Genomic DNA, 15977 nt, shown 5'->3' on the forward strand with positions numbered 1-15977 from the left:
TCTCCTTCCAGAGGGCCTATAATTTTGTCTTGCAAATACCCCTCCAGTGCTGAATATATACAAGCTAAGAGAGAGAGTACTTGCCATTACAAACTAGGAGTCAAATCAGCTACAGATTGCAGTTCAGGAAAGAGTAAAAAGACATCTATTTACTTTTCTGCAGCAGCAACACAGCCAGAGTACTTGTTTCTAATGATTAAGAGATAAGTCTGGTATATCTAGAGCATAGGAAACAAGGGTTTTCCAAATCCTTCACTGGTCATGATTCTTAGCATCAGTCTGGGCTCTGTATTTGAAAAATGAGGACAGAAAAGGGGAAGAGTACTACCACTACATATTACACTGCTACTACCCACATATTACCACTAAAAGTGATGCACTAACTGTTCGACAATTTGCTTCACAAAAGAGACTTTGCAACAAGATAAAAGGATTTATTTAAACAATAAGATCTGATCATGCTTGAGTGCTCCAAATTACAAATTATGGATACAATAACCTCTATAGGCAAATTATGTGTAAGCAGCCTAAAAGGAAGATTATGCATGCAGAAGTCATTATGCTTCTATGGAACCAGTCACTGATCCAGAATCCTCAGAGACAGCCCAGTGAGGGTAGGGGCAAGATGCAAGTGAATTCATGGATGAGTAGAAACTTGACCCTTTATCAGTCCAGACCCCAACCACAGTCTAAGGCAACTTCTACATTTTCTTAGCTCATACAGAGATGCTGTCTTCCCTCCACCTCCAGCTTCTCCTATCTGGGCAAGGAGCACAAGAGTACCCAACCCACACATACAGAAACCTACAGAATCTTGCCAAAAATCTTGTGAAGTTCAAATTAATTACCAGACAAGTTTTGTACAAACTTAACCTTGAATGACTTGGAATAAATTAGAATTTTATCTTTTACAGCTGCACTTTTCAAGTGAGCTCTTCAGGATAGCAACCTTACAGTTTTGCTTCAAAGTAGTAACTCAGCAGATTACAGCAGTTCATTATCTGCCCTTTTCTCCACCACTTAGCTCTGAATACGGTCTAAAAGGGTTATCTTACCTTTTTTGCCTATACCATGATGGTCTGATAAGTGCATAGTGAGGGCTTACATAACACAGAGGAAACAAGCCCAATTGCTATGACTGCTTTTGAGAGTCATATTTTAATCAGTAATGTCAACCTACATGAAGGAGAACATTAGTTGGAATATTTTGTCAAAAGGGACACTCAGAAAAGCAAATAGCTACTCTGAATTTCAATAACTTCATTCCTGACAAGTCTTGTTACTCTCTGGCCATTTATACCCACTGTTTCCCAATCTATATAGAATAACTGTGGGACAAGTGCCTTACCATGAGTTTTCAGGACACACAGTTACATCTAGGGGGGGAAGTCAAAATCTCCTTATCACTAAATGATTTCTCTCTTCTCTTCTACTAATGGCACTAAATTTTACTAAATAGACATGCACATCTCTTAGAAAGATAAGAGGGTACACCAGTGGAATGGTTTCTAGGTTTTCACCAGAAATGGATTTACTCCAGCATTCCACAAATCTCAAAAGCCAGCTTCTACCTACATGGAGAACAAAGGACCTATATCAACAGTGGGGCACCTTCCTCAGGTGATGGAACTCAAAACATTCTCAGTTCAAATTAACCTTCAGTATTCCCTGAAAAGTTTTCTGGTTTTGGAAACCAGGATGCAAAACTCATCTGTGGTGCTCAGAAGTGGGAGCTGCTACCAATCTCTGTTCCAGATGAGCTGTATTTGAGAATATTATAGATGCATCCCTTTAAAGAGGGTCCTGTGGGTGTTTTCTTATGGGCCAAGGGCCATCTCTGTGCACAGAGGTCCTCACTGGTCCCAGTCCCACATGGCCCAAGGCATGCAGGAACCACTGTGTGACACCCTGGCCACAAGGACAGCTGTGACTCACAGAACCAGAGGCAAGCACACTGACTTCTAGGGGCACTCCCATGGGCTTTTTATAAAGAGCTTGTTCTTATAAAGAAAAAAAAATTAAAACAAGATAGTTACTACAGCTTTTGCAAAGGATGGCACCAGAACCTTTTGAACTGTGGCTTTACTGGGGTAAAACAGTTCACAGGAACATTAATCTGCTGTTCTTTTCACATATCCTGTGTCACAGTAAAAGGAAAGGTGCTGCAGAGTACAAAGTGTGTTTTGTATTTCAATCTGGAACATACATGAGGGCTGGACTAACTAACCTAAAGACCTCTTTCATCAGTTGTTTTGCTCTGGTTCTAAGGATTTCACACCTATTAGAAATCAGTCTTGATTCAAGCAATTAACAAAGGGGTGATGAGGCAAGTGAATTGGCACAGAGGGACTATAAAACACAATCTAAGTAAAATCACTCCAGCTGCTACACATGCACACTCACATACCATCCACTCAGAACGCATTCTGCAAGAACATTGCTTCAATATAAATACCTTTTTTGAACACATACATTTCTACTCTCTCCTTTAAGAAAGACTTATTTTAAGGGGGAATCATCAAAAACCTTCTTACAGAGTTCAAAGGAAGTTTTTTCAAGGATTTTAACACCAAAAACAAGATACCAGAACCCAATGTAAACTGACATGGGACAATTCTCTGATGAATTAAATCACCAGTCACTGTACTTTATCAGCACTACTATTTTAAGGACAGGCAAAGCTTACCTGCTTGAGTGCAGAGGTGCCAGACCACCAGCATTTACAAAGAAAAGTTTTAGGAAGTTAGTGTACAAACTGAACTTGCCAGGCAACTCTGGTGTCACAGGAGAATGCAAAAAAAGTATTGTAGAAACTTTTGGGTCTATAAATTCTGTGCTCAAAGGGTCAGGTCTGTAAAAGTAACTTTAGAGCATGTAAGCAATGCTGAGATGATTTTAACAGGGACAATTTTGGCTCTTCCTTGGGAACTTTAGGAAGATAAAGTGTTTTTAAAAAGATGGGCAGAGAAAATATCTGTCTGAGACCAGATGTCACTACAGAAACTGCAACAACAGAGAAGAGGGATCATTTCAGTCAGAAATCAAATGGAAAACAGGTTAGATACCTGTATTATACTAGCAGTATCAGCTACATGTGTAAGGAGTCATGAGCAGGTAGAAGCATTTTTAAGTACTCTGCTCTTCTTTTAACTACTCAGCACTTCTGTTAAACATCTGTTTATTCACATCTGAGTTGTATGCCTCTGCTGTGATACTTATTATTCCTACACAAAATCCTCAGAGGAATTTTGTACCAAAAAATAACTTCATTTTCAAATTAGTCAGCCTCAACCATCTCTATTACTATGCTTCCCAGAAGTTTGACATAAAAAAGCAGTTATGAAATTGAAATAAGAGATACCAAGTGGATACTGGTAAGCTGAGGAGTGTGCAAGGCTTGGGAGGTGCAGAGGAAAAGCTCAAAGGACAGCTGGCAGCAGAAAGGCAGGCTGGAGCAGAGAGAGGTGCTGTGACACCGGACAGAGACCCTGTGGTGACAGCCTTGGTTCAACAGACCAGTGCCTCCATTTTCCTTCAAAGCTAGGAGGCAATCAGGCAGTGCAAACAAAGAAGTAGCTGCAGATGGAAAGTCAGATGAAGGCCACAGACCAAGCTGGAGAACAATGCTACAGGATCTTTATCCCCAAAACCACCACCCTCCAAATCCCCTCAGGCAGGAGGATGGCTTGACACTAATAAAACTTGAAAAAAACATTTTAGACATATACAAGGCAGAAAAAAGAGTAAAGAAAACTTATTTATCTGTTCTCACAGCTGGCAATCTACTGCAAAAATTAGAACACTATTTGTGGAGTGTAAATAGCAAGTACATATCATACTGGTGAGAGCCAATAATCAGAATACTGTGAACAAACAATTTGCCATAATGCCACCAATACAGAGGAGCAAGGAAAATAAAAGCCCCCAAAACATCCACACCCAAAGAGGGACCAGAACTAAATTTCTGCTTCTGTAAAAGTTTTTGACCAATTATTTAAATAAGAATTTTTATTAAGTTTGCTGAACTCATACACCGAACACCAGCAAGGTCCAAAATGGATGAGCTTTCAGTCTAAGAGAGTGACTGCATCAGGAAGTCAGCATTCACCAAGGAATCCATTTCAACATTTTTTATGGTTAACTTGGAAAACAGAAATGAAGGCAGTTATCTGAATTGCTTAGAAGGCTCTATTGTTCCCTCTTCCAAAGGATTTCTCCCCAGAACAGAATGGGTGGTGTGTGCAACGCAAGTGGAAGGTGGGGGAAGGGGAAAAGTCCTGTGGATAAAGAGAGAAACAGAAGCATAGTTTTTAAGCAAAAATAAATTTTTTTTTAAAGTAACTTCCTACCTCCCACTGCAAGTGAGGCGGGATATTCCTGATCTGAAGCTTCCGACTCCTGCAGATAAATTAAAGAAAATAGTTTAAAAAAAAACCCAGAGAAAACATTATTGCAAGATAGACTATACATAGCAGTGTCATACATTTTAGCATCTGTCATACTAAAAGGGGCAAAATCAAATACAGAATTCAAAAAAACCAACAGATCGCCGAGGGGGGAATGTCAGGTCAAAACCATTTCAAGTCCAAAGAACTGTTACAGAAATACTTGTTACACATTTGACAGCTGTTACATTTCATGAAGCCTCCACTTTTCCTGAAGAGTATTTCTATTTTAGCTTTAAGGCCTTCAGTATCTAATTCTCTGTTATAAATGGGTGTGATGATCCCATGTATTTGTACTGGGTTCTCCTTTACACACTTGAAGAGTTTTTTGTTGTTTTGTTTTTTATAATTCAACAAGACAATGCATCACAATGTCACAATCCTTCAAGGTAAGGAATACAAATTTAAATACATTTGGTTTAATATTAAGCTTTTCATTAATCTAATGATGGACTATTTTCTAATATTTACATGATTAACATTCTTCATTCCTTATTGGGAGGAAAGGGTAAGAATCAGTAAATTTATTGTATCTTCACCCCAAATTTACATCAGTTTTCACTTATCTACTAAACAAAACATTCACTTTGAAGTGCTGCTGCAAAGCCTGGCAGTGTGCTGGCTGCCTTCACAGCCAAGTCCTTTGTCTTCTCCCTTCCCCCAAAGTGAGAGAACAAATAAATGCCAGAGATGCCACAAACCCCTTGGGATTTACAAGAATGTGTAGATTAACACAGTTTCGGCTAGGCTCAGGTATGTTGAGCCAGTGGGGTCAGCCTGACCATCCTGGGGAGCTCTGGGGAAGGGAGAGGGGACAAGAGAGAGCAGACACTTCAAAAGTCTCAACTGCATTTTGGTACACCAAAGCAGCTAAAATAAGTGTCTTGTGTTCAAACACTTAGTTCTACCTCACATTTTAATTATTCAATAATGGCCTCTCTCAGAAAAAAATGCTTAACACTTTAAGGATTTTTTTAATAACAGTTAAATTTATACAAGCCAGTGAAGTCTTCAAGCAAAACAAGTTTTTGAGATGTTCCTGTCTAGCAATAAAATCAAAAGCTTTCCTTTTTGCCCCCAAATCCTTTTAAAATACACTCCTTTCCCTAACACCACCACCTACCCAGGCCTGCAGTGAGTGTTTTACATCTTAAAACGCTCTTCCCCACAGGCTTTGTTCAAGGCACAAGCAGAGGTTACAGCACAAAGCCACTTGCCCGAACTGCTCCTCATGTGGAGGTGCCATCCCCAACACTACAGCGACCATGGATCAAGCAACAAACATGATTTGGCCAGAAAACAAAATCAAGCCTTAGTTTTGTAGCATTTCTCAGCTGTTTTCACTCCCTCTCAAGCAAGTAGGAGCAGACTTCAGCATTTGATCATATAAATAGGCAAGGAAGGGAGAACGAAAACCCAAACCACACACAACCCTGTTAAGGTTTCATTTTCAGTAAAGCAGGGAAAGTCAGGAGCTGCCTCACTGTAATAGAGAGAGCAGAACATTTCCTTGAAGCCTGCAAAGTTTCCCTCAGACCACCATCTCAGCTAGTGATACTGCTGCAGAACAGTCACCCTAAAGCAGTGACACACTGCTCTGAAACATCAAAATATAATCGCACACAGCAACCTGGAACTTGGGTCCTGAGGTAGAACATAAAAGGGGATGTGCATACAACATTAAAAATACTGGGCAATTTTAATACAGTAAAACCCCAAACCACAAAATTGGCAGCCAATACACTATTCAATGTGCTTCAAGCATGTTGTGCCATTACTCTCAGACTTGTAGATTCAAATTAAAATTCATGAGTTTCCTAGCAGGGAGCACCATTCACAGAAGGACCCAAGCCCAACACCCCATACCCACAGCAGGTCTCATCCCAGCCCCACATCCGAGTTTGGCCACCAATGCTCCCACTGAACAGGGGACATCCACTGGTGAGAAGGGGCTGGAGGGGAGGAAGTCCTTTCCAGAAACACTTATACAAGTTTAACAAAGCTACCACCTCACATCTCATTTCAGAAGGAAATCCTTCTGAAAATCTTCTCTACTGCTCGACTCCCGAATGATGGACCAGAAAATGCAATCTGTGCTTTTAATCATCTAATGCTAAGGACTAGCACAAGGTTTGGCACTGGGCTTTTTCCTTCCCCTTGTGGCTTCAAGGGACTGAAAAAGTTTGATACAATTTAAAACTTTAGCCAGCCAACATTTGTAGCCCAGAAATAACTTGAACATTCTGAAAAGGAGAAGGAAAGGACACAAGCAAGGAAGAAATGTCACCTTAAAATTACTGGTTCCCCTGCCACATTCACAAACAGCAAAAGAAAACGGCAAGCTAAGTACAAAACAGGTACAGTCCTGTTGTGCACCTCAATTTATGGCAATAGTGAGACACCTATTGTACAAAACTGAAAGGTCACTTCAAAAGTACAAGAGTAGCTATAAACACACCACTTAATTTGGAGCTATTTGTACCTTCATCAGTTTCTTGGCTGCAAGTAATTTTAACTTGTCTCCTAGTGCACAAGTTTGAAATCTGCTATTTACCGCTGCATGTGAAATTTTTTATTTCACTATTTCTGTATCTCAATTAGCCGTGGGGGAAAAATATAATTGAATAAAGCTCTGCATGGCCGAGAGAGGAATCACACAGAACCTGCATAAGATCACGGACACATTGAGATTTTGCCATTTCGTTTGCTATTAGAGAAGTCCCAATACATTCCTTAAGGACGCCTACAAGCCCACGAAGCTCGTAGCTGTACACACAGGAGGGAGGGCTGACAGGAGCCGGCTGTTTGGCGCTGGCAGGGGCTGAGGAGCGGCGGGCAGGGCGCTCCCGTGCCGCACGTGGGGCCGGAGGCGCGGACGCAGCTCCCGCCCGCCCGCCCGCGATCGCTCCTCCCGCTGGCTCCGCCGGGCCCGGCACACCGGGATGCGAGCGGCCCCGCCGGCACCCGCCCGCAGGAAACCGGCCCTGCGGCGCCTCGGGAAAACCCCAAACCCAGCGCAAAAGTGTGGCAGAGGGAAAGGGGTGAAGCTGACAAATCCTGACTGAGTTTAACGGAGCTGCAGCTGCTTCCGTGAGGATGCGATCTGGTTTCTGCAAGCACTCCTTGCACGGGGTCAGAACTCCGCTCAATAGGTGGGGAAAGGAAAAAGTATAGAGTATCTTCCTGGAAAAACACTCCCATCTCAGGCAGTTAGCTCTTTCAGGATGCTTTCCATCTTCCTCATCACCCTGTTTTCCTCAGCGAAGTAGAAATATGCAAAGATCCTAAAGCTTTTTTATCCCAGGCAGCGGAACCCTACAGAGGTTTTGTTATGTTCTGCTTTGAAAAAATCTCAAGTTTTGTTACTTTATGACTACTTACACTCACACCAAGTGGGTAAAACAAAAACCACTCCTTTCTCATCCCATGAAGGTATTTTATTACACTTCAGTTTCTTTTAATATTTAGCCCATCTAGTCTGAAATTCTTAGTAAAACCGTGCCAGCACCTCTCATCAATGTGACTCACATAAGACTTGTGTATGCACTTTTTCCAGTTTAAGCAGATTTCTTAATTCATTTCTCCCATTCTAAATAGGTATTGCAAATAGATGTCAACTGCAAAAAAAAAAAAAGTCTGGGCAAATTAGGTTTGTGCTCTGTATAAGGTTTTGGAAAGCTACTTATGTCCACAGAATGTGAACAGGTATTCCCACTCATTTCTCTTTTTCAAAGATACGTAATAAAAGTGTTTTGGGTAAGAAAAGAGACTTCTCTGGTTTCTGCACTCCATAAACAATTGTTTGGCAAAAATTTACTTTCCTTAAGAGGAATTGCACACATTCTGATTCTTCTTTTCAAGTACTATCCTGGTAAGAGAATTCAGTTGCTTTAAGCCACTGCTGACAACCATTTGCCAACATATTTCTTCTGGAGCTTTGTATTTGGGGCACACAAATATATCTGCAACACTGAAAACAAGTAAAACAAGCAGCCACCACTGTGCCCCTTCACCAGGCAAAATCAGCATATTTGTGCTACATGTGTGCACAGAGACGGAAAGGGCAAAGTGCCACAAAGATGGATAATTTACTAAAAGTCATTTTAGTGATCTCTGAAGGGGCCACCTCTCCTACATCAATAGGCAGAACAAACATGTGCAGGGACACCCAGTGCTCCCAGCTCACAGGAACCCTCCACACATATGAAACAATACTAAATATGTCTTAGGAAGAGGGTAGTGGGAGAAAGAAAATGCTGAAATTGTGGCTTGTCTTCTTCACTTTTATGTATACCCTTTCATTCTCTCTCTGCCCTCAATATGTACACCAGGATCTTTTCCTTCAATAGACCAAGTTCCCAGTAAGTTAAAAGGGTGTCAAAATTGTCTATTTTTGCCTCCCTGTATTAAGTCTCACTGTACACTTTCACTAATACAGTCTCACTCTGTATTTTATATGACACTTAGCAAAGGCAAATCACATCAGATTGCACCTCCCCATAGGGGAAAATAATTTTAAATAAGAGAAGATAGACAATCATAAAGCAAAGAATAAAGTATCATGCTTTTGCTCACAGTCCCCATTTTTTTTTTATCTCATAGATGTGTGAAAATTTTACAGAGGGAAACAAATGCAAGTATCAAAGTGACTGCACTTCCACACGGTTGTACCTACACTCTCACCAGAGCCCTTCTTGCCATCCTCCCTCCCCCCCAGAAACATGCTGCCTCCTACTCCTTAATTCCCATTTCTCAACAATAACACCATTAATAGTCTCTTATTTCAGCAGCCATACAAACTACACACAACATTAATGCCTTAAACCCACAGAGCACAAACATACTCCTTTTCAACAAGAGCCTATGGAAAAAGACTTAAACATGTTTGAAAGCAGATCAAGTGAACATCCACAATCTTAGTCCATTGAACTGTTTGAACTCAATACCTATGGGATAGAAAGCAAATGGTCTACCTTTGCCACTCTTAAGAGCAAGCAAAGAGCAAAAGCTTATTCATTTCCTGTGTTCTAGGTCTGTAACCATGCTGGTTACCTGGAACAGTCTTGGCACAGGTGCAGAGTGTGCCAATACCCACAGAACCAAGGCTGGTACCCCCAGTGCTGCCTCCCAGCCTGTGGTGCCCCAGCTCTGACAGCTACACTTGATGCCACTGCAAACCCACTCACCAAAACAGCCCCTCTTCTCCCCGAGCTCCAAAGAATGGCAGGAACACAAAAATTGTCAGTTCTCAGCCTTCCTTCACTGACAACCCAAACTGAACATAGACAGCTGGAGATGAAACATTAAAAAAACACCACACAGCAAAAAACCTTCTATGGAGTGTGGGTAACGCCATACGGTAAGAAATGAGTTCTGTATGAAAAGTCCTGACAGGAACAGCCATGGAAACAAAGTTAGCAACTCTCCTAGCCAAATGGAAAACTGCTGGTAATCAACTGAATTTATAGGGGAAGGGAAAGAGGTGTCTTATTATTTACTCTGCAGCCAGCAAAATAAAAACAGGCAGGGAAAATCCCACACAAAAGCTACCCCCACACAGAGTACATTAGTTTCTCCCCCTCAGGTTGCTTCAAGTAGCTGATGCTTGGGCACAACAGAGCGAATCAGTGTTTTTAACACACTTCTAGTGGGAAGAAAGGGGGGGAAAAAGCAGCCACGTGTACAGGACAAAATAAATAATCCTTAACTCTCAATTCAGATCAGTGCGCTTGGGGGAAAAAGCAGTAGTTTTCTAGTTACAGGGTGTGGGAGGGGGAATTGTCATTATTTTCTTTATGCTAAGTGGAAGTAATGACAGACTGAGCCACTGGAGTGGTTTGTCCTGCAAGAGGTGCTGCAGTCTCTGCCTGCCCCACGCTTCACACTGAAAATTTTGACTTAAGCAATCTTTTCACTCTAAATTTTTCACATTTAACTCCTGAAAGTACCTCATAAACAGCAGGAAGTCCATTAAAATAAAGCTTATTGAATGGATATTCTAAGCCATCTTTATCTATGAAATTTTGTATGCATATACTCATGCAGTTAGAGATCTCAACATGTTTTTTTCCTAAAAATTAGTTCTGACTAATACAAAACCAAATGATCACACTTCCTACCTTAAATGAAGGTACTCTGAATTTCTTTCAAAAACAAACTCAGGTTCAGTTAACTGATAAACAGAGGTGTTTATATCACTTGTATTAAAAGGTATTTAATTTCTAGTCTATATTACAGGGCACCCTGATGGCACCATTACTATATTTTGTCTAATCAAGCTGTTAGCTCATGAAACAGCCAGTTCATCTTCAACTTACCTTACTCCCTAGAATAAAGGAGAAGGGTTTCAAATACTGAATTGTTAAGAAACATCACCACTTTTTATTTCTACACACTGATCTGGTCAGCACAATACTTGAAGAGGAAATGTTATTGCTCGAATTTCAGACCCAATTCAGCAATTCAAGCAGACAAAACTTGGCTAAGCCACAGGCAAACTGCAGCAATACTTCTCTTTGTGTTGACTCATTTAATCCCAGACCCAGATTTAAAAGCAATCTGTACTACCGCTCAGAATAAGGATTTTCCATAAAATTTAGACAAAGAAAATTTTTTCCCAAAGCCCATGCAAGACACAATAGTTGGCTCCTAACTACACTTTTCCCCTTTCATCTCGCACATACAGCCCAGCGAAGCGGCCGCTTCGCAGAGGTGCATTATCTCAGCATTGAGAATGAAAATATGACTCTTGGATTACCTCACAGATCCCTCTGTGCTGATGATCAAATTTCCTACCACTGCCTGCAAAACACGGGGTTTGTTTACTACCTCTGCCCGGGGCCAGCCGTCGGAAAGCCGCGCGCGGGGCCAGCAGTGCCAGCGCCGCCGCCAGCTCCGCGCCCAAAGCCACCAGCCCGCCCAGCCGCCCTCTCCTTGCACGAGAAACTCGGGCACTCTGAAGGAACCTGCAGCTTTGTGAATGGACTGCCAGCTCCACAAGGGCGGCCACGAGGTTTGTATGGGCACGTCCAAGCCCCATGGTGCAAAGCAGGCACATCGAGCAGCGTAAGCCCAGCTGCGGTTCTTGTGTTTGAGTGGATCACCTGGATAGTAGGCTCTCACCTGTTATCATCTGCTTTTGGGTTTTAGCCCAACAATTCTTCACATCACTAATTAAACTAAAAGCTAAATTTATTATTTGTGAGTTCCCTTGAGTGGACCATAAAGGCACTTTAAAAAGAAAATTCTGAAGATTCTGCCATTGCCATATTAACATTGAATTTTTCATTAAAAAGGAAAAAACTTTCATTTTTCAGGTGTTGTTAACAGAAAAGGTTGTCAAGATTTAATTTTTTTTAGTAAAGAATTAAACACTGCTTTAAATCTAATGGCAAGTTTTAGTGTCCTTCAGAAAAATGGCTTTTTTCATCTTTGTGGCTTGTGACATTTATGGTTGGGTTGGTTTTCTTTGGTTCCACCCCCTCTTTTTGGGGTGGGGTAGGGGTGTAAGTTTTTTTTTTTCCAAATGTCACACTCTCTCTTTCCCTCCTCCTCTGAGCAGGGGTCTCTATTCCTTAAACAACTCTACTATGAAGCTGATTTTGATGACCAAACTTTTTCAAGCTATGGTCACTTATCTATTCTCTCACCACACAACTAACTTGCTACTAACTGGGATATAGACAAAAGTGAAAATACACATGAGGTGCACAAAGGATTGAAAATAATCACCTTTAAAAGCAAAAGGACTTCTAAGCGTGCACAAATATTTTGTTTACTTAATATTCTTAATGGAACACTGTGCTCAGCTTTTTCCTTTCTTCTCCACACCCCTCATTTTCTTCAGCCACCAAAATAGCCAAAGGCCTCTTCTCTCCCATCACTTGTTTTCCTAGTGCCCACAGGGCCCTGCCACTTGGAGCAGTCACTAGTTCCATTATGAACCAGCTAAGAAAATCTACATCAGCTGTAAGAAGCAGCCCCAGACCGAAATTTGTATCAGGTTCCCCTGCAGTACGTGGCCACACAAGGGGATAGGGAGCAGCAGGTTACAAAAAAAAAACATTCTTTTTTTTTTTTTTTTTTTGTAATTTCCAGTGAATTCAGCTCCCTTTAAAGAACCCGAGCAGCAAAAAGGAAAGGTGAAGGATACTTCAGAGTGATTTCTGAAGCAAAAAAAAGGTACCAGACTGCAAAAATCAAAAAGCCAACAAGATACTTTGTTCTAAGTAGCTGCTGGATAAAGCCTTGCAGTGTTTTTGTTTTGCACCTCTTCCTTACTACCATCTCTTACTCGGCAACAGTTTGCAAACCAGTAGAAATCCAATGGAAATAAGGAACACGTAGCACATACTATGTAAAATTTTGGCAACTTTTTTTTGGTACGGGAGGTATGGCACCAGATTAGATCTCATCTAACAATAACTCAGTGATTCACCCTTCTCAGACTGAAATATCCAAATAAAATTAGCAGCACTTGTAGAGGAATTCAGTAGCCACCATGCTGCTGAGACCAACTGCTCAACCACGAGCCCGTGTGTGCAGAGAACATGGGAAATGCTTCCCAGATTCCTGACACCACAGCGATAGACAGGGAGCACAACCTATTTTGGTCTCCTTCAGGTCACACTTAAGGGAAACTACAGTTGTTCATACTCAATTTGAGTTCACTGTACCCTCCAGATTAAACAAATTCAGTTGTGGGAGGGGAGGGAGTGGAGGGGAAACAAAATAGCAAGAGTTGCTCTCCTATGCACTTATAACATTTAATTGGAAGACCTCTTTTACTCAGTCTCAGCATTTGCTACATTTTTTTTTTTTTTTTTTTTTGCACTATCAAATATCAGATTTAAAACATTCAGGATGAGAACAAGCTATTTCAGAACTTAAACTGAGTGTGACATTAGGGTAGGTGAGGGACTCACCCCACTTCACCATCACCTCGCTGTTTCACCCTACACATGCAGTTTTTAAAGAAAACCTGCTCACTGCCTCTCTCCGGCTACTCCACAAAAACTGACACAAATTAATGTCCAATTCCTAAAAAAGGATCTCCATAAACAAAGATTCCTGTGGGGTCTAGAAAAAGGAAACACAAACACTCATGCTGCTGAAAACACCATCTAATTTCAAAAAGCTTACCAGCTATATCTTCAATAATTGAAATATTTTCTTAGTCTGGTTTTAAGTGTAGATGTGAACTTCAGCTACCATACTGGCTCCCTGACATTTTCAACTCTCTTCCACGATAAAAAAGGATAGAAACAAGGGCAAACTACTTCATTTAGGCAACTATATATATGATAATATCTAAAAATATTAATAGTCCTAGTGCTTAAAAGAACAAAATACACCAAAAGTAAAATTAACAAATGCACAGAGCAAATCAACACTTACAAATGGAGCTGCAGGTATCAGGCTCTTTCCAGTGTTTAGAGCCACTCAAAGTATTTAGAGTGTGTGTGTGTGCACATGCATGCATGGCTTTCCTTCTGCATCCACACTGACTGAAACTTCCATTTTTATTACTTGCAAGAGGACAGCTTAGACTGACATGATAATTGAGCATTTGAAAGATACTATGCTCATCATCTGATGTTCCAGCAAAGTCTGGAACATGACCTGCAGGTAATTTGCTCACATGAAAAAACTTTTTTTTTTGTTGTTAAATTAAAAATAATTTCTACCTTTCAATCTCAAGGCAAATCAAGAAAAATTTTAAAATTGCTGAAAAGACAAACTGTTTCTTTTAAATCTTCTAGACGACACTAACAGGAGAAAAAGTAGAATACTCCACCAGTTTTACATCAGAAATGTCTAGCTCACTGTTTTCCCATCATCTTTAAAATAAGTAAGTTCTTCTATCTAAACAGCTTCAGTACAATAAGCCTTATTAACACAAGTTTAAGACAAACTTTTCAAGTATAAATTGATGCATGCTGTAGCCAAGACTGCACTGATGCCAACTCTCACTTTGGTGGTTGCTCCAGCCATCATTTCCCCAGCACACTTTGTTGAACTAACAGAACACCAGCAAGAAGAGCTCTCAAGTGCTGTCCCTTATTAATTGCAATTCCACGTGGCCTTAAACTGATTAAGTGACCTAAATCAGATGGGATATAACACCTTCACCAGAGGAGTGCTGGAACCCTTAGGGTTTGCACTCTCACCACCAAACAGCTTCCCTTCCTTTCACCTGCCCTGGCAAAACCCAAAAGTCATCAAAAGTGACCACTCTGCTGTTTGAACTTGACATTTTTATGCTCAATATCAATAGATGCATTTCCTAATTTCTTTCCTAAATGCCATTGTTTTCTCTATATTTCTGTTACTTCTTACTTCTATTATTTGTTACTTGCAAAGAGAAACAAATTTGGTGTATGGTTTTCAAACATTATTTTCACTTTTTCAGTAATTTTCTCTGAAGAATTGTCCTCCACAAATTCAATGTTATTCACTTGCACAAAAATTTTGTGCAGAGAAGAGCACCAAATGAAATTATTTCACAACTGTACTTTCAGAAAAATGTAACATGTTATTTAGAAGACCTGCACAGTCTCCCATCAAAAAATTTTATACCCTTTTTACACCCTTGAAGAATAGAATGTGCCATCCTTCAGCTGGTACATAGAACTAAAGAGACACACCTTGCACACGTAAGCAATATTTTATATATTAAGGTGTGATCTAAAGACTGGTTACTGAAAAAAATTAGCTCTCTAGCTGACATATTTTAAGAAGTGAATCTATGCAGTAATAACCATGCAATTTTTTTTATTTTTTTTTAAGAGCAATAGGTTTGGTCAGGGTAAAATCCTCATGCACAGTAAATAATTTGTACTGCCATAGTTAAAGCACCACAGATTGTGTGTAAACAGTCCTTTGCAATATTTTATATTTTTATATTGACTTAATAGAAATGCTGTTAATTATATCTTGCATTGAACTTCATTTTTAAGAATTACCAAAACAATCTTCTGTGCTTTTGTCATAGCAGCTTTGATTAGTGCACACAGGCTTACATAGTATAATATATGAAAGCAATCCCTGAGCTTTCATACCAGGGCTTGATTAAAGCCTTAGAGTATCATTTCATTCTGTTCAACTGGAAAAGTCAACAACTAAAATTCAACTGTTCACTGACTTTAAATTATGCAACATTTCAATTCTACAATTTCTTTCAAAGGGAAGTTATTCTGAAAAATTGTTTGTATATAACAAGTGTGAGTGTATTTTCTTTAGCAACATTTACAATTAATATATAATGATTTCCTCCACATTAGTAATGCTATTAAAAAATTTACCCTGACTTTAGCTAGTGGTATATAGAGCAATTATAGGATAATACTATCACCTTGTAAATAATTTCTTGTTTTTTAAATTTCTTTTTCACAGAAAACAGGATATAGCATCAGGTTTTGAGGATGAATTTCACAGACAGCACTGACTTTTTCACAGTCATTGTAGATTTGAATACACTGCCATGACCAGAGAACAAAATACAGAGTTTACATTTCTGCACTGGAAAGTACA

At 40.1% G+C, this 15977-nt stretch overlaps 1 protein-coding gene across 1 annotated transcript in view; it reads right to left on the reverse strand.

Moving 5' to 3' along the window:
* IGF2BP3 (insulin like growth factor 2 mRNA binding protein 3) overlaps positions 1–15977 on the reverse strand; it is a 111745-nt gene that overhangs the window by 83166 nt on the left and 12602 nt on the right. The window contains exon 3 of the mRNA XM_063153171.1: positions 4350–4398. Coding sequence (XP_063009241.1) covers positions 4350–4398 — 49 coding nt within the window. The remainder of the gene's footprint in view (positions 1–4349; positions 4399–15977) is intronic.

This window comes from Melospiza melodia, chromosome 1 (assembly GCF_035770615.1).
Source record: "Melospiza melodia melodia isolate bMelMel2 chromosome 1, bMelMel2.pri, whole genome shotgun sequence".
In the NCBI taxonomy this organism is placed as follows: Eukaryota; Metazoa; Chordata; class Aves; order Passeriformes; family Passerellidae; genus Melospiza; species Melospiza melodia.